Raw genomic sequence first — 24,042 nt, 5'->3', positions numbered from 1 at the left:
GAACCCGCGCCACCGAGGTCAAGGTGCAACCAATGACCAACTGTGTTCGATGTGTGTGCTTGCGACAAGTAGCAGCGCGGTGCAATTTGAGGCATGGGCTCGCGGGTCTACACGAAAACAAGAAAGAGGCGGCGTGCTTCGTCGGAGCAGGGCAAGGTGCCCGCCGACGTGTGTGAGTTCGAGCGCGTATGTGTGGGTGCGTTCGAACAGGGCCCAAAGTTGGCACCTTCGGCCCATGGCGGAGACTGGCGACCAAACGAGCCTACTACTGAAAAATAAAAAAAATATAAACCTCTTTTTATTTCATTTAGTCTGAATCAATGATGGCATTCCTCTGGGCTGCCTCTGATGTCGTCCCTTCAGGATATATATTTGAACTAATACAGTTCACAGCCATATCCTGTGGAAATGTTAAATTCAACCAGAAAAGCATTTAAAAACACAGATACATGACAACACCAAGAACAATCTCTTCCCTACAAAACTGTCGGTGCGAATTGCGTGAGCCTTCCAAAGTGTTCCTGAGATTTGTATTTACATCTTCTACTCGAGCTGTTTCGTCCAGTCGAAGGGCTCCCAGTCTTTCATGAAGCCGGCGACGGCTTGCTTCTGGTTATCCATGGACTCGTGCCTCCGGCGACGGTGCATGTCCTCCCCCGGCAACCGGAGCACCCCTCTGAGTACATTCAGCCCGAAACCAGCACCGAACTTGCTCTCGTCGTCTATCACGTGGACAAACCCGCGGTCCAGACCAAACTCCACATGGAAGTAGGCGAAGTTCTCCGGGATGACCTGCCGCAGGTTACCGCTCGTTGGAATCAGCTTCTTCATCTCGTGCTGCGACCATTCCTCCTCAACTTCGTCGATTGCCTGGAGTAAACAGAAGGAATTTCGTTAGAACCACAAGCACAGGAGGCAAGATTGTTTGCAATTAGTCATGCAGAAAGCAATAGATAGCTGACCTTCTTGAAGTACATGGGCGCTTTGTTTGAAACTTCGCATGGGACAGGGATGCATTCAATCATGCAATGCCTCTGTTGCTTGACCAAGCTTATGACAGTCTCCATGAAAACCACATCCTTGTCCTGCTGCGCAAACATCTTTAGGAGGCACTTCTTGAAGTTGCGGATCTCCTCCCAGACATTTTTATCAACTGTTCTTGTTGAAGACTCGTGCTGCAAACATTTTAATAACATAGAATCAATAAGAGTATAAGAAAATATGGACAATTCATAAGAGCTGCAATGAAAATCGTAAGGGTCCACAATAGGGTATTCAAAAGCACAATCGAGTTGAAGCAGGCTACTTCAACTTAAAGCAGAATGCACAGATGATTTCTTAATTGTACTTCCAGCACATGGTAAGTTGTCTCACCTGCAATGGAAGAATGACACAGTGCCCAGGAACAAGAGGCTCAAACTGTGGCAACATCAAGTAAGTGAAGTTCCCTATAGCAATAACCAGATGCTTTGGCCTGGATGGGTTCTCAAAGCAATACAAACAGCGCTCTTTCTGAGTTAAAATATGTCTCTGAGTGCCCCTATTCTCCTGATGTGCCTCTCTCGTCCTTTTGCCTTTCTTAGTGGGAGCATCACCATACTCATATTCATCCTCCACACTTTTACTCATGTTGTACTGTTTGTTGTGCATAATTTTATTTGCAAGATGGAGGTCAGCATCCTCTTCTCTTTTCCTGCGATCAGCTGCACTGGGCTTTATTGTATGCCTACAGTTGAAAAAGACTAATGCGTCAGGCAGACAAATAAACTAGAGATCTGCTGTTCAAACTAGAGTATATCCACACAGCAATACTGGTGCGTATTGTGTTTTGCATAATATGACACATGTAGGGATATAAGAAATATTTCAGGAGAGCAATTCAGTTGCATAGCATACAGCTAGGCCTGACAATTGTTACTGGCAACTAAGACATTGACATATAATGGAACTGAATGATCATTTTAGCGATGGATGATTGCTATCTTTAAGATTTCAGCATAGCCATGCAGATGCAGACACATTTCTTTTCTGGACTACAGTATGGATACCATCTTGGTCAATGCTGGGGTGCTAACCATTACCATTATCTTGCAGAATCACATCATATGATAAGGTGGCGCACATCTTTAGATGAACAGGTATCAGTAATGTACTACTCCCTCCGTTCCTAAATAGTTGTCTTTCTAGACATTTCAAATGACTACCACATACGGATGTATGTAGACATATTTTAGAGTGTAGATTCACTCATTTTGCTCCGTATGTAGTCACGTGTTGAAATGTCTAGAAAGACAACTATTTAGGAACGGAGGGAGTAGTTCAGAATGACAACAAGGGTAGTTTGAATACATGAGGTTGCATCACTTCTTCAACCAAGCATCACAGACAAAAATGCTCAAACATCCAAAAGCAAAAAAGGCAAGTAGGGCATCACAAACCAAACATGTCTTAAACGGCACACACGGCACTTCCTTTTAAGAGTATTGAACAGAGAATAAGTAAAACATAATCATGAAAATATTCACGTGCTGCTTAGAAATTTTAGCATCTTAACCACATTGAAGCAAAATTTGTTTCAACACGGAAGCAACAGACGGAATGCAACTCACAACTTAGGATAGGTAATAGGCAGCCATAGCATCAACTAGCAAGATGAATTCTAACATAAGATTGACAAACCTGGTTGAGCTATTTTCCTTTACATGCCTAGGCTCTTCAACAGAAGCACTCTGGTTTTCCAGCAGAGTCTCCATCTCTCTCTGAGGAAAAGAAAGTTATTAGTTAAGAACTCATGTGGCCTCTACTTGCAGTGTATGCAAGCACAAGAAAATTTGATAGAGCCACTGTAGGTTAACCATGTAGACAGTCCAAATTTTTATGCCAGCATTGTTTGATAGAGTACCTAGCACGCTTGGTTGCTAATTGTCAAGGAAATGTTGGAGAGGCTTTATGTGCATTCAAATGGATTAAATAATCACTGTTATGTTGTAAATTCAATTTCACAAACTAGTGATTGCTAATAAACTGGGGGAACAGTCTGTCAATTTGTCACAGTAACAATAGAGACACTTACCGAAAGTTGGTCAGCTTCTTCGTGCTTGCCTTTCATTCGGAGCTGCAGAACCTTCGCAGCTAATTGGTTTGCATTTAGCTTTTGAGTGCTACCTGAAGATGATATCTTTGAACTCTCCTGCTTTTGTGTGCTCACTGAAGATGATATCTTTGAACTCTCCTGCTTTTGTGTGCTAACTGAAGATGATATCTTTGAACTCTCCTGCTGCTTTTGTGTGCTCACTGAAGATGATGTCTTTGAACTCTCCTGGTGGGCTTTCTGATCACTATCCCTTTTCTCGACATTTGAAACATTTGTATTTTTACTACCATGGTTACTGATTTTATCCATAAAGCTTCCATCGTTAGAAAATTTATTGATGCTTGCTAGTGCTGACGAGATGAGCGTTTGATCTTCAGAAGATATATTCTGTCTCTTCTTCCAAGGTACAGCATCAGGTCTGGGTTTCCTCATTGCATGATCCCGGGAGGAGACCCCTTGCAAATATTGGCGACCACCACCACTCTCTTCACCTCGCTGGTCCTCCTTCCGATCTACTTTGGAGGATTTCTCAGAGTAGTCTCCTTGTCCAGCTTTTCTACCCCTAATGGCCTGCAGATGGGCATAAGAAGGGGCAACTCTGGACGTTGATACTGATGCGGCTAAGTGACCCAATGAGCCCCATCTCTCTTCGACTACCTGCAGTGATTGAATAGGCTTGTAAGTTAGAGAATAACTAACTAAAATTGCATTCGAATAAGCATATGTGGTGATGCACACACCTCCTCGATCTTTCTACCTTCACGAGCTGCTTGCTCTTTTGCACGTTTCAAAGCCTTAAGCCGCCAGCTAGCACCTCCGTCACCGACAACAGAGGATGCAAGCAACTGACTGGCTGCATTTGCAGCGGTGGCTTCATCAGGATAGCCACTGCCATTGTCCCTCAAATAGGGATTCATTTCTTTCGGGTTAGGTTTCTTCACCTGTCATCGTCAATAATTGGAGAAAAAAAATGAGATAATCAACTGAACACACATGAACATCAACAAGTTCTGTTTGAAGTGAATAATGTTACCTCTTCATGTGTAGCCTCAAATTTCTCCTCGTTATCAGCCCTCTGAGCACGGCTGCCCTCCGGCTGACTGCTGCTTGCCGATTTAAGCATCCATTCAAGCCCCATCTCCTTCCTGACAACCTCACTCGCCCTCAACCCCTCACCTCCCATCTCCTCCTCCTCTTCATCCTCATCCTCATCCTCATCATCGTCACTTGCAGCGCCTCCTCGCTTCCCCTTGCCACTGCCTGCACCGGCAAATGCCACGCGATTAAGCACAGTCCACCCTGAAAAATCCTACTGACCAAAGCAACACCTGAACCAGAATCCACCAAGTTCACTATTACCTCTCCCTTTGTCAGATTCGCCGCTGGATTCATCCTCGTCGGAGAAGTCGCGGCGCCCCCCGCGGCGCTGCTTCCTACGGCGCTTGCTCCGGCTCAGCTCCTTCTCCTCCTCCTCGTCGACCGAGTCGTCCGACCCCTCCTCCGAGCTGTCCGACCTGCGCCGGCTCCTCCGCCGGTGCCTCCGCCTCCGCTTCTCCTCCTTGTCTCTCCTCTTGCTGCTGCTACGCTTGGTGCGCGTCTTCCCGGCGGAGCCGTCGGATCCCGAGCCGTCGCCGCCTCCTTGCTTCTAGAGAAAGGAGTAAATCAAATCAAATCAAATCAAACCCCGTGCGCAGATTGAGAAGTGGAAGGTAGGGGATGCAAGGGAGCTCACTGGCACAGCCTTGTCGCGGGGTACGACTTTGGCGCCCAGCAGCATGGCGGCGGAGGGGAGGGTTTCGCCAACGAGGGGGGAGGCGAAGGGGGTCAGCGGCGGCGGGGATCCGGCGCGGTGGAGAGGGGTCTGGTCTACTCGCCGGAGGGGGCGTCGGGGGCCGGCGGACTTGGGGAGGCGTGCGTCCGGGATTGGGGCGTAGGCGCACGGTGTTTTGTGGGGAGCTCGGCGCGGTGGAGAGAGAGGGAGGTGCCGTCGGATTCCGGCTCCGGTCGGTTGCAACACCTCGGCGCGGCGGCTTCCGCAGGCGGTGGCTGTCCTGTTTGCTGGGCTGGGCCTAGTCCTGGCCATCTCCGGCCCGGCCCTGTTGGCCCACCCAGGCCCGGCCCTAAAATCCAGGCCTAGGCCCGATGGGCTTGCCCATGGGCCGGGCTTGGGCCTGGGTTTTGAACCCACCAGCAGGGCCTGGACGGGCTTGGGCTTGGCATATTGGCATTTTAAGGAAGAGGCCCGGCCCACGGCCCTAAGCCCTAAGGGCTTTTCAGGGCTTTTTACCAGATGGGTCGAGCTTGGGCTTGAAAAGTAGGCCTGATGGTAGGGCCTGGGCCTCAGTTTTCTGCCGTGGGCTTTTTTAGGCCCGGCCCGACCCGGCCCATGGCCAGGTATAGCTGGGCCTTAAGCTTAAGCTTACAGAGAATTCACAGCAGCCCATGTCACAAATTGTTTATATGTTTGGTATGAAGATGATGTCGGATATGCTTGCTATCTACCACCGGGAATTATTTCCAAATACTTCTTTTCTTTTGACAATTGGTACTCACTTATGTGTGATAGAAATTATTGATCATCTCCACGTTGGTGTTTGCTTCTTATTGCCTTTTCTATTGCCAAGGATTGTGTCAACTCCCATTGTCTTTCATAGTTGTGCAACACGAGCGTTTTCTGTGGATTCCACATTTTGTACTCATTCCTTGGTTGCACGACTCCATTTATCTATCCGTGTGTGTGTTTCCGTGTGCCACATATTGCTATTGGTCTACTTGTTTCAGATCCCGTCTCCCCAGAGCAAAAAGATCAAGGCCCAAAGGGGAGGCCACGACTGGGCCACCCATTTGACGCGCACGGTAGCGGCCGATGCACTGTGTCAGTCTTTTTAGGTGTTTCTTTTAAATTCCTATTTTTCGAAAAATACGACTACTTTTTATAAAAGAGATTTTTTTTTTCCGAACATGTGAACAGTTTTGTAACGTTTGAACTTTTTTTAAAAGGCAATCATTTTTTCAATTTATGAACAAAATTTGAAAACACTAACATTTTATGATATTCCCAAACTTGTTTGGTTTCCTTTCATGCTCTTGTTCTTCTTTCCGGTTGTTCGAAGATGCAACAGAGATTTGATAACCTATCTAGTGGGGAGCGTGTCTCTATCCATTATTCTTTGAGGACTCATTCAGTTTACAGGATTTCCAAATCACTGGGGGAGGAAAAGTAAATGGTTAGAATGAGATGCCCACTCAAATCCTTAGAAAATTTCCGTGAGGTCTCACGTAATGCTAAGAACCCTACTAGGGAATGAAGAAAAGAATCCTCCAAGGAATGAGGTCAATATAGACACAATCCTCAGGAATCTTGTACCTCTGTTCCTTTGTAACAAATTCTAACAGATGAAAAATTCCTCTAGGAAAACCGCAAACCGAATAAGTCCTCAGCAGGTTGCTTACATCTCTTCACAGGATGTTTAAGAGATGATCACGATATAAATAAAAAGAAAGGAACATGACTTGATGTAACTACCATTTTTCTCATTGAGGACCTTGTTGACCCCTCTTCGTTTAGTTCTATTCATTTTGTTCAAAAATGGTGTATAACTTTATTAAAACAGGAAATGCTGGACATAGGAAAGCTGTATGGCGATGCTATTTTGTGTTGAAAATGCAGAATAACCTTCAGCAGAACTGAAGGGTACAACAATGTTGACTTGGTGAGGCGTGCTCCGTTATTCTTATTCTGCTTCAGCTGTGGCAACCCAGAGGCCCGTTAATGAACTGTGATGTAATAGGGACCATAGCATTTGCAAGCGTTTTCATAATACTGTATCACGATCTCTATTTACAATTTTAGCAAGAATTTCCCCCCGTTTGTATGAGGGGTCAATCAACAAACTGATTCAACCAAACAACTTTATTTTGTTGACCCAATGCTGTAAGCCTGTCCCCTTTCTTTCAAGCCCGTCTTAAAAAATCAAATGATCCTCACCAGATACTTTGCTTGTAAAGTCGCACTTTTCCAGAGTCAGATAAAGAGAGGAACGACTCAATCGTCCATTTCCTCTTGCATAATCTCATTACAAAGCATACAATTGGTATTACAACCTCAGGTGTACATCGGGCAAAAGGAATCAGTAATCATGGCCGGCATCTGACAAAAAACCTTCTATGTTATCCTCCAAAGAGCCCAGACAAATGATTGGAGATCAATAAAAAATAAATTTGAGGCCCTTAAATTCAGTTGGTTGAATTTGCACTGTGAGACCTCCGTGCAAATGTTGCGGCTACAAGTAATGGGAAAGCGATAGTCGCATCACAGTGAACCTGGATTTCCAAAAGCTGGAATGTTAGATTACAATAATGATGATCATCAAATATGATGTATGACACCATTGCACAGCAAAATTATGTCTCTTAAAATCACTCGTACTGCCATAAACTCATAGGCTGCAATATTATTTTACAGTGTACATGGGAAAATGATAAATCAAGACGGTCTAAATATTATAAGCCAGCTCAGGATCATGCATGCAATTTTCTATAAACCAGTTGTAGGACACATAAGCAGGTGCATCATGATCACTATACCCTATACGTAAGGAACATTTTACCTAGTACTAGTATGCAAAACACAAAACAAAAATATCTCAAACTTGTGAATATCTATATATACCTTTACAGGCTTTGCTGAACCTTTGATCTTTCCCCATGAAACTGCTTCATCTGGCTGTGCTCCTGAGTCACTTCCATCAAACTCTTGAGCCGTGTTGATATAGACTGCATAATCTGCACCATTGCGGAACATATTTGCATTGCATATATGATGCTTTGGAAGGCCTCCACCAAGAATTATGACCCCTGTCTTCCTTGGGCTTGCATGAATGGCTTCACCATTTATCAGCCTTATATCTGCAAAAATGTTCAAGCATTTGAAAACGAACACAAAGTAAGAATATCAAATAAAGTGGAACATACCTTGTACAATGTCGATAATAAGTCCAGGATTGCGAACTGCATGACAAAACAGCATGTCTCCGAGTGATCCATCAGTCAATGCTGGGCAGTATACAGGAATATTGTTCTGGTCGATTTTAACGAGTCAACACTTTGCAACTTCAGTCTTTGCACAAATAGTTCTTGAAAGTTAAGAATTTCAACCCAGAAAAAACAACCCAGTGTGAAGCATATTCTCCATGGAATAAAGTGAAGGACAACCCAATAAGTGTAACAGCCAGCCAGCAACTCTACCATGCATACATCTGCTAAACTGTGACCCACCACTTCAGACAAAATAAAAGTTTGGTTCAGGAATGATTACTATTTCTGGGTAAAATCATAAGACCAATACGGTAAAGATTTTTTTTATGGTAAAACAACACCAATAAAAGAATCAAACTCAACAAAATTCTTAAGAACAAACCCAGTTTATCTCCCTGTTTACCAAACATAGTTATTTACAGATTTCTTAAATATGATCATCATTTACACAAAAACATGCCTGCAGAGTTTCTGATAATTGTAAAAATAACGAAGAACTGTGAAAAGCATGCTACCTTGTATGCCCAATAAAGGTAGGAGCTTTCATCATTTATTTCTTTGCCAAGACGAGCAATCACCTTTGATGGTGTCCAGACATTCTGTAGGTAACAAGAAATTAAAAGAAACATAAGTATGGTCAACAGTGAAGCTTGTACAAAGAATTCACATTGTAGGAAATGCTGGATTATCTTTAATTAAAAGATCAAATATCAACCGAGGTGCAACAATATCTGCGTAGACTTCAGCAATTTGAGCAGAAACTTATAAAGTGTACTTCACACATTAGGTTTGACAAGCTCATGTAGCCTGGATGTTTATTCGTGTATATATTGCTAGATGCATACATCTGAAAGAAAGGAAACTCATGGAGCCGGGTTACAATAAAGTTCGTGACTTCATGTTACGTGGAATTTTCAGTTGTTTTAAGCATCCTTACTATAGCATGTGAAACAAATACTGTTGTAAGTACTTCGAGCCAGATTTAAGTTCTCTTTCCAGAAAAGTAATTGTGTACCCTTCAATTAAGAGATTTTTCAAAGACTAGAAAACAACCTTATCAAAATTATATTACTACTAGTGTCGCTAAATACAAGATATAATTAGTGTACTCTACTATTCATGCATCCCCTGCAAATTACCAACTTTGCAGCTAATTTATGCATCAGAAGCTTCCATGTGCAGTATAATGGGCCTATGACACATACAAGGAAGGGTAGCCATAATCCACATTATTGGGGGATTTCAGTAACTAGGGACATACCGACGAAAATTAAAACTGATTATTACCAGCCGTGCTTAAGCCAAGAGGAATGATTACCTCAGTAGATTGTTCTTGTAGCATCTGGTCAAAGAGTGGCATGATCCAGTTTTCAAACTTGCAATAGTTATCATTGGGCACCAACAGATTTCCTATCCGGTTAAGTCCTTTTGACCGTAGCAGTGCCCCGGGTAAAGAAAATTCACCCCGGTACGTTGGTGCTAGGCATTTTATGAGGTCTTCCTCTATACCCCCAGCTGTCGTTACAACAACATCCACCTGAAGAATTTTGTGGAAAATAATTAGCATGGATTGGGAAATCAATGGCTATGCAGTTAGTGAAGCTACTGATTAACTGGAACAAACATCTCTAGGCGACTAGGCATACTTCTAAGACAGAGATTCTTAAAATGATATTTAAAGTTGCTTTGCTTTCAGATTTGCACACGTGACACAGAGTTGGAGCATTTACCATGTGATGTTGAACTAGAAACCGTATTACATCCCGTATACCGGAAGAAACAAGGTTTGAAGTGAAACCAAGGAATATCTTGCACTTCACAGACTCTCTGTATTTCGGGTCAAGTTCAGCTTCATCACAGTCCTCGCTTGGCTTCTCATGTGACAACCTCCAATCTAACTTCATTGTAGCAAATTACAGTGGAGAAAGAATCAGTAGAATGTAAGGAGAGTAGCGAAAATCGGCAAAAATTCTGGAAAAGAGTACTTAATTTTCGGAAGCATGCATAGTGATATGACAGGCATTCCTTCATCTAGATTACCTCCAGCTAATTTAATGCACAGCACTTGGATTGAAAGACTCCAAAATGGCACACATTCAGCTAGACTGTTCAGATACATCTAAAAGATTTACTTTGGGGAAAAACACTTATCAGCTTCACCCTGGCATCGAAACGATAGATATGCAGCTATCTAAGTGCTCCAAATGGCGAGATAAACGGAATAAATTACTCCCACGCTGGAGTATCTGCTTCACCTGGTTCTGTGAACTAATCCCATGCTGAAAAGGGCAAAGCTCGCAGCTGAGGGAGAAAGGGAAAAAGCGGGCGGTGTACCATACCATCTGATTGACGACGTCGATGGCGTCGCCGAGGTTGGACGCCTGGAATCCCGTGGAGGCGAGCGACCCGAGAAGCCCGTCAAGGCCGAGGCCGGCGTCGTTGAAGTCGGCGCCGGCGATTTTGGTGAACCGCGACTCGTCGAGGGACTCGGACGGCTTCAGCACGATGGCGCGGACGCCCTCCAGCGGGTCCTTGCTGCGCTCTCCGCCGCTTCCACCCTCGCCGGCCATCTCCGGCGAATCACTGACCTGGAGCACGAGCCTCCTCCGCCGCCGCCCCGCGAGAAACTCACTTTTCCCCCCCGGCGAAAATACTGTAGAAGCGAACCAGGTTCGGCGCGGCCGTCCGTCCGGTGGAACCGGCTCCTCTATCGTCCAGGGAAGCAGTAGTCTAGCCCAGGAAAGTACTAAAAGCCCATATCGACAGCCCAGCGGCTCGCCTGTGCCTGGTGCATTACTGACTAACATCATTAGTTTTTTCTCAAAAAAAAAAGACTAACATCATTAGTCTTCCCAAAAAAATTAGTCCTCTCAGAAAAATTTAACATTGTCTAAAAAACATTAACAGCATTAGTCCATGGCTGCACGTTCTCATGGCGTTTGGGATGTGGCTAAACTTCGGTCTATTTATATTTGGTTAAGTATATAAGTCGACTGCTGTCTACATGTTGTTTCTCAACTGTTTGTCTTTTTCTGGATTTATAGTTTCTAATACATGAATATATTTGCTAAATTTTCGAAATAAAATATGTAAACATAAGAAATGGCACTGTTGCCCGCTCGAAGGAAAATATAAATATATTTTAACAGAATATAAATATGTTGCTTCGAGCGGGCAACGGTACAAATATGTTTTTCTCATTTTTGTATTTTAAATGTTTTCCTATTTTTTAGCAAAATAATAAGTATTAGAGATACCGGGGGAGACTAAAAACAAATAAAATATATAAATGTAGTTTTTATGCTCAATTGGTGATGATCAATGCATAATTCGTGAATATTTACTGCTAAAAGGCTATTTTTCAATGGCATGACCCTCCCCAACAAATTTTAACGGCACTCGGCCCCACTGATAAATTAATTATAGCTCCGCCACTGCCCTTTTATGAGCACCTATGAGAGATAGGTGAACATACAGCTATGGCGACGCCCAAGTGATGCGGGCAAAACCGTAGATCATAGATGCTACGCACAAGAAGCAACAAGGTGCGAGATCGGGGCTGACCAGGCCCATGGAGGAGGAGTAGATCGAGCCCGCCCCACCGCCGCTGCCAGCCGACTGCCGCCGTCGCGCCTCTGGCCGCTGCCGCCACGCGCCACCGCAGTAGAAAGAGTGGGAGCGGGCGCTGCTGCCACCACACCCATCCACGACCAGCATGAGCCCTGTCGCCGCCACGTCGCGCGGCCTTTGCCCGATGGCAGCTCCGGCGACAACAGAGGGAGGGGAGGGCGTGAGGAGAGAGGGCTTCGGGTGGCGGCAGGGGAGCCCCCGTTGTGGCGCGGCGTCGCCTCATGGGGGTCGGGGGACGGTTAGGTCGGGGGATGTCGTGCTTGTATCACAAACCATTTTTTCAAATATGAGTTCATTTTAATTTTAGAATGTTGCTTATGTATATTAATAATAGGTTAATTAGTTTTTTGAGATAATAATAGTAAATTAGTTTTTTATAGGGCAAATAGTTTATTTTTGGGTTTGGGAAATACTCCCTCCGTCCCAAAATAAGTGACTCAACTTTGTACTACTTTTAGTAGTACAAAGTGAACAACTCAGTTGGTTCGATAGACTTTCACCAAGGAGTCAGACTTTCTGTCTCATATCAATGTGAAGGCTGGGGGTAAGAGCATCTCCAGCCACGTCTCCAACAGGCCTTCCAGGGTGACTTTTTTTGCGCCGGTGTAAAAAAACTCTCCAGTCACGCCCCAAGACGCTGAAATCCGCCGGCATGGCCCGTTTTTGGGTCCGGCGATCCCATGCCGAACCCAGCGCACTGGGGCATTTGGGGGCTCCGGCGGAAGGGAAAACTTCATCTATGCCACACCGTCAGGCGAAAAGGCATCTTGCATGTCTAGATTCGCCCCCCCCCCCCCCCCCCCCGCGCGCACGCCCTCCCGTCGCCTTGACGATCCCAGCGCCGCCCACCCCCACCACCACTAGATAGGCCATTCCCCCGCCGGAAAAGAGAGAGGGTTCTGCCGCGGCATCCTCCACCCTGTTCATGGGTGAGTTTTTCGGCTCTCCGGCCGCGCAGGGCGGGATACCGGCGGCTGTGCGTCTACCACGCCCGTCAGGTGTTCGGCGATTTGTCTGCTCGGACGACGAGGAGGCGCTCGTGGCGTTGCTGGAGGAGGAAGCCGATGCCGACGTCCAGGACGAAGAGCATCTCATGGTCCTCGCCGCCCTGGTCAGCCTGCTCGCGAGCAATGCAAAGCCGCGACGAGGTGGCTCGGCGCCGGGCCGGCTAAAGGCAAAGAACCGACATCAACTGGAAGGCTATTGCTTGCTCTACTCTGAATACTTCACCGACGCTCCACTGCACGACGACAAAGTATTTCGGCGCCGTTATCGGATGAGCCGAAAGCTCTTCCTCAGGATTGTGAATTCCATCCGGGAGTTCGATAGCTACTTCAAGTGCAAGAAGGATTGCACCGGCACACCTATATTCACCTCAATCCAGAAGTGCACGACAGCTATGAGGATGCTTGCATACGGAGCTCCCGGTGATTCACTGGAAGACTATGGACGCATGGCCGAGTCCACGACCATTGAGTGTTTCTACAAGTTCTGCAGGGCAGTGCTGGCAATGTTTGGACCACAATACTTGCGATCACCCAATGTTGAAAACATTGCTCGGATCCTAGCACAGAGTGCAACAAAGAGGATTTCCACGGATGCTTGGAAGCATCGACTGCATGCATTGGAAATGGAAAAACTGTCCATTTGCTTGGCAGGGGATGTACAAAGGCGCCAAAGACGGTTGTAGTGTGGTACTTGAGGCAGTGGCCACACACGACCACTGGATTTGGCACTCCTTCTTTGGTATGCCAGGAACTCACAATGACATCAACATACTACAGTGCTCCCCTGTCTTTTGCCAAGCTTGTTGAAGGTCATTCTCCTCCGGTGAACTTCGAGGTCAATGGGCGGCACTACAACAAGGGATACTACCTAGCAGATGGCATCTATCCAAGATGGTCCACATTTATGAAGACTATCTCAAACCCTGCGCTAGGAGGCAAGAACTCATACTTTGCAAAGGTTCGGGAGGCTTGCAGGAAGGATGTCGAGCGGGCATTTGGTGTGCTCCAATCTCGATTTGCTGTTGTCCGGTACCCTGCTCAGACCTGGTCGAAAGATCAAATATGGGAGATCATGACTTGATGTGTCATCTTGCACAACATGATCATTGAGAGCGAGCAGGAAGAGCCAGGGGTTGACATTGAACCATATTACAGGGAATGTCCTCTTGCCCAAGTTGATCACCACCTACCGGCAACCTGGACTGTCTTCCTCAATATGCGCCAGGAGATCCGAGATTCACTGGTGCATCAACAACTGTAGCAGGATGTGGTGTAGCACCTATGGAGGCTTAAGGGCAACACCCAGCTCGACGTGTGATGAAATATTACTCCCTCCGTCCCAAAATATAAGAACGTTTTTTACACTAGCATAGTATCAAAAACGTTCTTATATTTTGGGACAGAGGTAGTAGTTTTTATTTGTTGAACTATATAATTTGTATTGAACTATTTGATTTCTATTGATTTTCTGTGATGAACTATGTGATAAAAAAATACCTTATGTTTGAATTTGTGCGGAAGCACGCCGAATAAGGGTCGAAATTGGTCAATTTGCGCCGATAGTGGGCCAATTTGTGTTGAAAATGGGCTGAAAAGTGGGCTGATTTGCGCCGAAAGTAGGCCTACTAGCATAGAATCTGGACCATTGGATTACAGATCGATGGCACAGATTCTAGTACGGGATGAAGTACACACAAATACGTTCTTTTCTGCACAGAAGTCTCTCATCTGGTGCTTTTGATATGGCCGCAGCTAGGCGTAGGTCGGGTGATATGCTGGATTTGTAAACCGCGTTCGCGTCCGTCCGATCGAACAACGCTGGTCCGTCCGATCCACGCGAGCTGAACCACGCGCACGCTCCCACCTCCACGCGAGCGGTTGCAATGAAACGGGGATAGGTCGATCCCCACCCGCAGATCGCGGGCGCTTCGCCCCACCGGGGATCGGTCGCGATCCGGCGGCCGCCTCCCCTTCCCTCCACCTCTTCCCCAACCCCACCCCCACCCCCTGCCCGCGATGGCGCACCACATCGCCAGAGACATGGCCTACTCCGCCATAGGTGGTAGCTCCGGCGAGGGTTCGGCTGTTCCCCGGCGGACGACTTCAGCTCCGGCGAGCGCCTTCGATCTCAGGCGACAAAGTTCTGCTACGCGCATGTACCGAGATCCTCCAATTGTTTTCTCTGATGCTCCTCCGGCTGGATCCGCTGCAAATTGGGTGAGCTTCCCCTGCTGCCAAATCCTCTGAAATCCTCCACTTGTTTATGTGCTGCATTGACATTTGCCAGTTATGCTCATTGGATGTTGCTATGCTAATTGGTTTTAATTCACAAAAAGTAGAAAAAACAAAAATGTTTGAAACTACACATTATGTTGCTTTGGTTCAGTTCAGTAACAAGAAAAAAAGGTTGTGTAAAATTGGAAAAGGTTACTTTCAGTGACCCTGAATGTTGCTTTGATTCAGAGAATGCAACAGCACTGCATGTTTGCTTGCTTTAAATTCAGAGGATGTAAGACTACTGAATGTTTGCTTTGCTTTAGATTTCAGATATTGCAAAAAAAATGTTGAAAATTCAGCTTCAGAAAAATATTTTTGCTGCTGAAAATAGCAAAAAAACAGTAGTAGATTAGAGACCTTATGAATGTTATAGTGGTGTTAGTCTATGGATTTCAGCAAGCACAAAAACTCTATGATGAAAAAAATGTTATTTGAAGTTGATAAAAAAGTTATGCAGCACCAAAAAATGTCGTAAAATGTACTACTACAGTACTACCTATAGATCTTATACACATGCTGCAATGAAAAAATATACTACTGATATACATGTTGATGTTTCATCTATAAAAAATGTTTCTCTTGCAAAGAAATGTTTGAAGGAAATATGCCCTAGAGGCAATAATAAAGTATTATATATTTCCTTATATCATGATAAATGTTTATTATTCATGCTAGAATTGTATTAACCGGAAACATAATACATGTGTGAATATATAGACAAACAGAGTGTCACTAGTATGCCTCTACTTGACTAGCTCGTTAATCAAAGATGGTTATGTTTCCTAGCCATAGACATGAGTTGTCATTTGATTAACGAGATCACCTCATTAGGAGAATGACGTGATTGACTTGACCCATTCCGTTAGCTTAGCACCCGATCGTTTAGTATGTTGCTATTGCTTTCTTCATGACTTATACATGTTCCTATGACTATGAGATTATGCAACTCCCGTTTACCGGAGGAACACTTTGTGTGCTACCAAACGTCACAACGTAAATGGGTGATTATAAAGGTGCTCTACAGGTGTCTCCAAAGGTACTTGTTGGGTTGGCGTATTTCGAGATTAGGATTTGTCACTCCAATTGTCGGAGAGGTATCTCTGGGCCCACTCGGTAATGCACATCACTATAAGCCTTGCAAGCATTGTGACTAATGAGTTAGTTGCGGGATGATGTGTTACGGAACGAGTAAAGAGACTTGCCGGTAACGAGATTGAACTAGGTATCGAGATACCGACGATCAAATCTTGGGCAAGTAACATACCGGTGACAAAGGGAACAACGTATGTTGTTATGCGGTCTGACCGATAAAGATCTTCGTAGAATATGTGGGAGCCAATATGGGCATCCAGGTCCCGCTATTGGTTATTGACCGGAGACGTGTCTCGGTCATGTCTACATAGTTCTCGAACCCGTAGGGTCCGCACGCTTAACGTTACGATGCCAGTTTTATTGAGTTTTGATGTACCGAAGGAGTTCGGAGTCCCGGATGAGATCGGGGATATGACGAGGAGTCTCGAAATGGTCGAGACGTAAAGATCGATATATTGGACGACTATATTCGGACTTCGGAAAGGTTCCGAGTGATTCGGGTATTTTTCGGAGTACCGGAGAGTTACGGGAATACGTATTGGGCCTTATTGGGCCATACGGGAAAGAAGGAAAAGGGCCTCAAGGGTGGCCGCACCCCTCTCTTTGGTCTGGTCCGAATTGGACTAGGGAAGGGGGACACCCCCTTCCTTCCTTCTCTTTTTCCCTTCCTCTTTTCCTATTCCATATGGGAGGTGGAATCCTACTAGGACTAGGGAGTCCTAGTAGGACTCCACACTTGGTGCGCCCCCTCCTAGGGCCGGCCTCCTCCTCCCTTGCTCCTTTATATACGGGGGCAGGGGGCACCCCATGGACACAACAATTGATCCTTGAGATCTCTTAGCCGTGTGCGGTGCCCCCTCCACCATATTACACCTCGATAATACCGTTGCGGAGCTTAGGCGAAGCCCTGCGTCGGTGGAACATCATCATCGTCACCACGCCATCGTGCCGACGAAACTCTCCCTCAACACTCGGCTGGATTGGAGTTCGAGGGACGTCATCGAGCTGAACGTGTGTAGAACTCGGAGGTGCCGTACGTTCGGTACTTGATCGGTCGGATCGTACGACTACATCAACCGTGTTGTGATAACGCTTCCGCTGTCGGTCTACGAGGGTACGTGGACAACACTCTCCCCTCTCGTTGCTATGCATCACCATGATCTTGCGTGTGCGTAGGAAATTTTTTGAAATTACTACGTTCCCCAACAGTGGTATCAGAGCCTGGTTTTATGCGTTGATGCTATGCACGAGTAGAACACAAGTGAGTTGTGGGCGATATAAGTCATACTGCTTACCAGCATGTCATACTTTGGTTCAGCGGTATTGTGAGATGAAGCGGCCCGGACCGACATTACGCGTACGCTTACGCGAGACTGGTTTCACCGTTGCGAGCACTCGTTGCTTAAAGGTGACCGGCGGGTGTCTGTCTCTCTTACTTTAGTTGAACCGAGTGTGGCTACGCCCGGTCCTTGCGAAGGTTAAAACAGCACCAACTTGACAAACTATCATTGTGGTTTTGATGCGTAGGTAAGAACGGTTCTTGCTAAGCCCGTAGCAGCCACGTAAAACTTGCAACAACAAAGTAGAGAACGTCTAACTTGTTTTTGCAGGGCATGTTGTGATGTGATATGGTCAAGACATGATGTGATGTAATGTATTGTATGAGATGATCATGTTTTGTAACCGAGTTATCGGCAACTGGCAGGAGCCATATGGTTGTCGCTTTATTGTATGAGATGCAATCGCCATGTAATAGTTTTACTTTATCACTAAGCGGTAGCGATAGTCGTAAAAGCAATAAGTTGGCGAGACGACAACGATGCTACGATGGAGATCAAGGTGTCGCGCCGGTGACGATGGTGATCATGACGGTGCTTTGGAGATGGAGATCACAAGCACGGTGCTTCGGAGATGGAGATCACAAGCACAAGATGATGATGGCCATATCATATCACTTATATTGATTGCATGTGATGTTAATCCTTTATGCATCTTATCTTGCTTTGTTTGACGGTAGCATTATAAGATGATCCTTCACTAAATTATCAAAGTATAAGTGTTCTCCCTGAGTATGCACCGTTGCGAAAGTTCTTCGTGCTGAGACACCACGTGATGATCGGGTGTGATAGGCTCTACGTTCAAATACAACGGGTGCAAAACAGTTGCACACGCGGAATACTCAGGTTAAACTTGACGAGCCTAGCATATAACAGATATGGCCTCGGAACACGGAGACCGAAAGGTCGAGCGTGAATCATATAGTAGATATGATCAACATAGTGATGTTCACCATTGAAACTACTCCATCTCACGTGATGATCGGACATGGTTTAGTTGATATGGATCACGTGATCACTTAGAGGATTAGAGGGATGTCTATCTAAGTGGGAGTTCTTAAGTAATATGATTAATTGAACTTAAATTTATCATGAACTTAGTCCTGATAGTATTTTGCAAATTATGTTGTAGATCAATAGCTCGCGTTGTTGCTTCCCTGTGTTTATTTTTGATATGTTCCTAGAGAAAAATTATGTTGAAAGATGTTAGTAGCAAAGATGCGGATTGGATCCGTGATCTGAGGATTATCCTCATTGCTGCGCAGAAAAATTATGTCCTTGATGCACCGCTAGGTGACAGACCTATTGCAGGAGCAGATGCAGACGTTATGAACGTTTGGCTAGCTCAATATGATGACTACTTGATAGTTTAGTGCACCATGCTTAACGGCTTAGAATCGGGACTTCAAAGACGTTTTGAACGTCATGGACCATATAAGATGTTCCAGGAGTTGAAGTTAATATTTCAAGCAAATACCCGAGTTGAGAGATATGAAGTCTCCAACAAGTTCTATAGCTAAAAGATGGAGGAGAATCGCTCAACTAGTGAGCATGTGCTCAGATTGTCTGGGTACTACAATCGCTTGAATCAAGTGGGAGTTAATCTTCCAGATAAAATAGTGATTGATAGAATTCTCTAGTCACCATCACCAAGTTAGTAGAACTTCGTGATGAACTATAATATGCAAGGGATGACGAAAGTAATTCCCGAACTCTTCGTGATGCTGAAATCGACGAAGGTAGAAATCAAGAAAAACATCAAGTGTTGATGGTTAACAAGACCACTAGTTTCAAGAAAAGGGCAAAGGGATAGATGGGGAACTTCAAGAAGAACGGCAAGCAAGTTGCTGCTCAAGTGAAGAAGCCTAAGTCTGGTCCTAAGCCTGAGACTAAGTGCTTCTACTGCAAAGGGACTGGTCACTGGAAGCGGAACTACCCCAATTATTTGGTGGATAAGAAGGATGGCAAAGTGAACAAAGGTATATTGGTTATATGTGTTATTGATGTGTACTTTACTAGTGTTTATAGCAACCCTTCGGTATTTTGATACTGGTTCAGTTGCTAAGAGTAGTAACTCGAAACGGGAGTTGCAGAATAAACAGAGACTAGTAAAAGGAGAGGTGACGATGTGTGTTGGAAGTAGTTCCAAGATTGATCATCATCGCACACTCCCTATACTTTCGGGATTAGTGTTGAAACTAAATAAGTGTTATTTGGTGTTTGCGTTGAGCATGAATATGATTTGATCATGTTTATTGCAATACGGTTATTCATTTAAGTTAGAGAACAATTGTTGTTCTATTTACACGAATAAAAACCTTCTATGGTCATACACACCAACGAAAATGGTTTGTTGGATCTCGATCGTAGTGATACACATATTCATAATAATGAAGCCAAAAGATGCAAAGTTAATAATGATAGTGCAACTTATTTGTGGCACTGCCGTTTAGGTCATATTGGTGTAAAGAGCATGAAGAAACTCCATACTGATGGAATTTATGGAATCACTTGATGCTTGCGAACCGTGCCTCATGGGCAAGATGACTAAAACGCCGTTCTCCGGAACTATGGAGAGAGCAACAGATTTGTTGGAAATCATACATACAGATGTATGTGGTCCGATGAATATTGAGGCTCGTAGCAGGTATCATTATTTTTTGATCTTCACAGACGATTTGAGCAGATATGGGTATATCTACTTAATGAAACATAAGTCTGAAACATTTGAAAAGTTCATATAATTTCAGAGTGAAGCGAAAAATCATCGTAACAAGAAAATAAAGTTTCTACGATTTGATCATGGAGAAGAGTATTTTAGTTATGAGTTTGGCCTTCAGTTAAAACAATGTGAAATAGTTTCACTACTCACGCCACCTGGAACACCACAGCATAATGGTGTGTCAGAACATCATAACCGTACTTTATTGGATATAGTGCAATCTATGATGTCTCTTACCAATTTACCACTATCGTTTTGGGGTTATGCATTAGAGACAGCTACATTCACGTTAAATAGGGCACCATCAAAATCCGTTGAGACGACGCCTTATGAACTGTGGTTTGGCAAGAAACCAAAGTTGTCGTTTCTTAAAATTTTGGGGTTGCAATGCTTATGTGAAAAAGTTTCATCCTGATAAGATCAAACCCAAATCGGAGAAATGTGTCTTCATAGGATACCCAAAGGAGACAGTTGGGTACACCTTCTATCACAGATCCGAAGGCAAGACATTTGTTGCTTAGTATGGATCCTTTCTAGAGAAGGAGTTTCTCTCGAAAGAAGTGAGTGGGAGGAAAGTAGAACTTGATGAGGTAACTGTACCTGCTCCCTTATTGGAAAGTAGTTCATCACAGAAATCTGTTCCTGTGACTCCTACACCAATTAGTGAGGAAGTTAATGATGATGATCATGTAACTTCAGATCAAGTTACTACCAAACCTCGTAGGTAAACCAGAGTAAGATACGCACCAGAGTGGGACGGTAATCCTGTTCTGGAGGTTATGTTACTAGACCATGACGAACCTACGAACTATGAAGAAGCGATGGTGAGCCCAGATTCCATGAAATGGCTTGAGGCCATGAAATCTGAGATAAGATCCATATATGAGAACAAAGTATGGACTTTGATTGACTTGCCCAATGATCAGCGAGCCATTGAGATTAAATGGATCTTCAAGAGAAAGACGGACGCTGATAGTAGTGTCACTATCTACAAAGCTAGAATTGTCACAAAAAGGTTTTCGACAAGTTCAAGATGTTGACTACGATGAGAGTTTCTCACTCGTATCTATGCTTAAGTCTGTCCGAATCACGTTAGCAATTGCCGCATTTTATGAAATCTGGCAAAGGGATAAACAAAACTGCATTCCTTAATGGATTTATTAAAGAATAGTTGTATATGATGCAACCAGGAGGTTTTGTCAATCCTAAAGGTGCTAACAAAATATGCAAGCTCCAGCGATCCATCTATGGACTGGTGCAAGCATCTCGGAGTTGGAATATACACTTTGATAAGTTCATCAAAGGATATAGTTTTATACAGACTTGCGGTGAAGCCTGTATTTACAAGAAAGTGAGTGGGAGCACTACAGCATTTCTGATAAGTATATGTGAATGACATATTGTTGATCGGAAATAATGTAGAATTATTCTGCAAAGCATAAAGGAGTGTTTGAAAGGAGTTTTTCAAAGAAAGACCTCGGTGAAGTTGCTTACATATTGAGCATCAAGATCTATAGAGATAGATCAAGACGCTTGATAAGTTTTTTCAATGAGTACATACCTTAACAAGATTTTGAAGTAGTTCAAAATAGAACAGTCAAAGAAAAGAAAGAGTTCTTGCCTGTGTTACAAGGTGTGAAATTGAGTAAGACTCAAAGCCCGACCACGGCAGAAGATAGAAAGAGAATGAAAGTCATTCCCTATGCCTTGGCCATAGGTTCTATAAAGTATGCCATGCTGTGTAACAGATCTATTGTATACCCTACACTGATTTTGGCAAGGGAGTACAATAGTGATCTAGGAGTAGATCACTGGACAGCGGTCAAAGTTATCCTTAGTGGAATAAGGATATGTTTCTCGATTATGGAAGTGACAAAAGGTTCGTCGTAAAGGGTTACGTCGATGCAAGTCTTGACACTAAATCTAGATGACTCTAAGTCTCGGTCTAGATACATATTGAAAGTGGGAGCAATTAGCTAGAGTAGCTCCGAGCAGAGCATTGTAGACATAGAAATTTGCAAAATACTTACGGATCTGAATGTGACAGACCCGTTGACTAAAATTATCTCACAATCAAAACATGATCACACCTTAGTACTCTTTGGGTGTTAATCGCATAGCGATGTGAACTAGATTATTGACTCTAGTAAACCCTTTGAGTGTTGGTCACATAGAGATGTGAACTATGGGTGTTAATCACATGGTGATGTGAATTATTGATGTTAAATCACATGGCGATGTGAACTAGATTATTGACTCTAGTGCAAGTGGGAGACTGAAGGAAATATGCCCTAGAGGCAATAATAAAGTATTATATATTTCCTTATATCATGATAAATGTTTATTATTCATGCTAGAATTGTATTAACCGGAAACATAATACATGTGTGAATATATAGACAAACAGAGTGTCACTAGTATGCCTCTACTTGACTAGCTCGTTAATCAAAGATGGTTATGTTTCCTAGCCATAGACATAAGTTGTCATTTGATTAACGAGATCACCTCATTAGGAGAATGACGTGATTGACTTGACCCATTCCGTTAGCTTAGCACTCGATCGTTTAGTATGTTGCTATTGCTTTCTTCATGACTTATACATGTTCCTATGACTATGAGATTATGCAACTCCCGTTTACCGGAGGAACACTTTGTGTGCTACCAAACGTCACAACGTAAATGGGTGATTATAAAGGTGCTCTACAGGTGTCTCCAAAGGTACTTGTTGGGTTGGCGTATTTCGAGATTAGGATTTGTCACTCCAATTGTCGGAGAGGTATCTCTGGGCCCACTCGGTAATGCACATCACTATAAGCCTTGCAAGCATTGTGACTAATAAGTTAGTTGCGGGATGATGTGTTACGGAACGAGTAAAGAGACTTGCCGGTAACGAGATTGAACTAGGTATCGAGATACCGACGATCAAATCTCGGGCAAGTAACATACCGGTGACAAAGGGAACAACGTATGTTGTTATGCGGTCTGACCGATAAAGATCTTCGTAGAATATGTGGGAGCCAATATGGGCATCCAGGTCCCGCTATTGGTTATTGACCGGAGACGTGTCTCGGTCATGTCTACATAGTTCTCGAACCCGTAGGGTCCGCACGCTTAAAGTTACGATGACAGTTTTATTATGAGTTTATGTATGTTGATGTACCGAAGGAGTTCGGAGTCCCGGATGAGATCGGGGACATGACGAGGAGTCTCGAAATGGTCGAGACGTAAAGATCGATATATTGGACGACTATATTCGGACTTCGGAAAGGTTCCGAGTGATTCGGGTATTTTTCGGAGTACCGGAGAGTTACGGGAATACGTATTGGGCCTTATTGGGCCATACGGGAAAGAAGGAAAAGGGCCTCAAGGGTGGCCGCACCCCTCCCCTTGGTCTGGTCCGAATTGGACTAGGGAAGGGGGGCGCCCCCTTCCTTCCTTCTCTTTTTCCCTTCCTCTTTTCCTATTCCATATGGGAGGTGGAATCCTACTAGGACTAGGGAGTCCTAGTAGGACTCCACACTTGGTGCGCCCCCTCCTAGGGCCGGCCTCCTCCTCCCTTGCTCCTTTATATACGGGGGCAGGGGGCACCCCATGGACACAACAATTGATCCTTGAGATCTCTTAGCCGTGTGCGGTGCCCCCTCCACCATATTACACCTCGATAATACCGTTGCGGAGCTTAGGCGAAGCCCTGCGTCGGTGGAACATCATCATCGTCACCACGCCATCGTGCTGACGAAACTCTCCCTCAACACTCGGCTGGATCGGAGTTCGAGGGACGTCATCGAGCTGAACGTGTGTAGAACTCGGAGGTGCCGTACGTTCGGTACTTGATCGGTCGGATCG

At 44.6% G+C, this 24,042-nt stretch overlaps 2 protein-coding genes and 1 pseudogene across 2 annotated transcripts; all 3 read right to left on the bottom strand.

The window, feature by feature from the left end:
• The window catches only part of LOC123122770 (uncharacterized), an 81,358-nt pseudogene that overhangs the window by 1,592 nt on the left and 55,724 nt on the right, over window positions 1-24,042 (bottom strand).
• On the bottom strand, window positions 277-5,142 carry LOC123122765 (CWF19-like protein 2). The gene is made up of 9 exons (XM_044543104.1): window positions 4,827-5,142; window positions 4,454-4,739; window positions 4,128-4,354; window positions 3,835-4,035; window positions 3,074-3,751; window positions 2,680-2,759; window positions 1,375-1,726; window positions 963-1,175; window positions 277-870 (listed from the first exon to the last, which is right to left on the bottom strand). The coding sequence occupies exons 1-9, from the start codon at window positions 4,869-4,871 to the stop codon at window positions 544-546; spliced, it is 2,409 nt and encodes an 802-aa protein (XP_044399039.1). The 5' UTR covers window positions 4,872-5,142; the 3' UTR covers window positions 277-543.
• On the bottom strand, window positions 7,116-10,829 carry LOC123122768 (deoxyhypusine synthase). The gene is made up of 7 exons (XM_044543107.1): window positions 10,471-10,829; window positions 9,862-10,029; window positions 9,450-9,668; window positions 8,647-8,730; window positions 8,069-8,174; window positions 7,767-8,002; window positions 7,116-7,417 (listed from the first exon to the last, which is right to left on the bottom strand). Exons 1-7 carry the CDS (start codon window positions 10,699-10,701, stop codon window positions 7,331-7,333), a joined length of 1,131 nt encoding a protein of 376 aa, XP_044399042.1. The 5' UTR covers window positions 10,702-10,829; the 3' UTR covers window positions 7,116-7,330.

This window comes from Triticum aestivum, chromosome 5D (genome assembly GCF_018294505.1).
Source record: "Triticum aestivum cultivar Chinese Spring chromosome 5D, IWGSC CS RefSeq v2.1, whole genome shotgun sequence".
In the NCBI taxonomy this organism is placed as follows: Eukaryota; Viridiplantae; Streptophyta; class Magnoliopsida; order Poales; family Poaceae; genus Triticum; species Triticum aestivum.
Note: the sequence above shows the minus strand (reverse complement) of the source record. Positions and strands in the feature narration are given on the sequence as shown.

What these genes read in the sequence shown, in the direction of transcription:
- LOC123122765 (XM_044543104.1), bottom strand. Translation starts at nt 4,871, where the DNA reads ATGCTGCTGGGCGCCAAAGTCGTACCCCGCGACAAGGCTGTGCCA. An exon ending in CCCGCGACAAGGCTGTGCCA is followed by an intron (nt 4,740 to 4,826) that starts GTGAGCTCCCTT and finishes TCCTTTCTCTAG; the next exon opens with AAGCAAGGAGGCGGCGACGG. An exon ending in TTGAGGCTACACATGAAGAG is followed by an intron (nt 4,036 to 4,127) that starts GTAACATTATTC and finishes TGACGATGACAG; the next exon opens with GTGAAGAAACCTAACCCGAA.
- LOC123122768 (XM_044543107.1), bottom strand. Translation starts at nt 10,701, where the DNA reads ATGGCCGGCGAGGGTGGAAGCGGCGGAGAGCGCAGCAAGGACCCGCTG. An exon ending in TCGACGTCGTCAATCAGATG is followed by an intron (nt 10,030 to 10,470) that starts GTATGGTACACC and finishes GCTACAATGAAG; the next exon opens with TTAGATTGGAGGTTGTCACA. An exon ending in TACAAGAACAATCTACTGAG is followed by an intron (nt 8,731 to 9,449) that starts GTAATCATTCCT and finishes TGTTACCTACAG; the next exon opens with AATGTCTGGACACCATCAAA.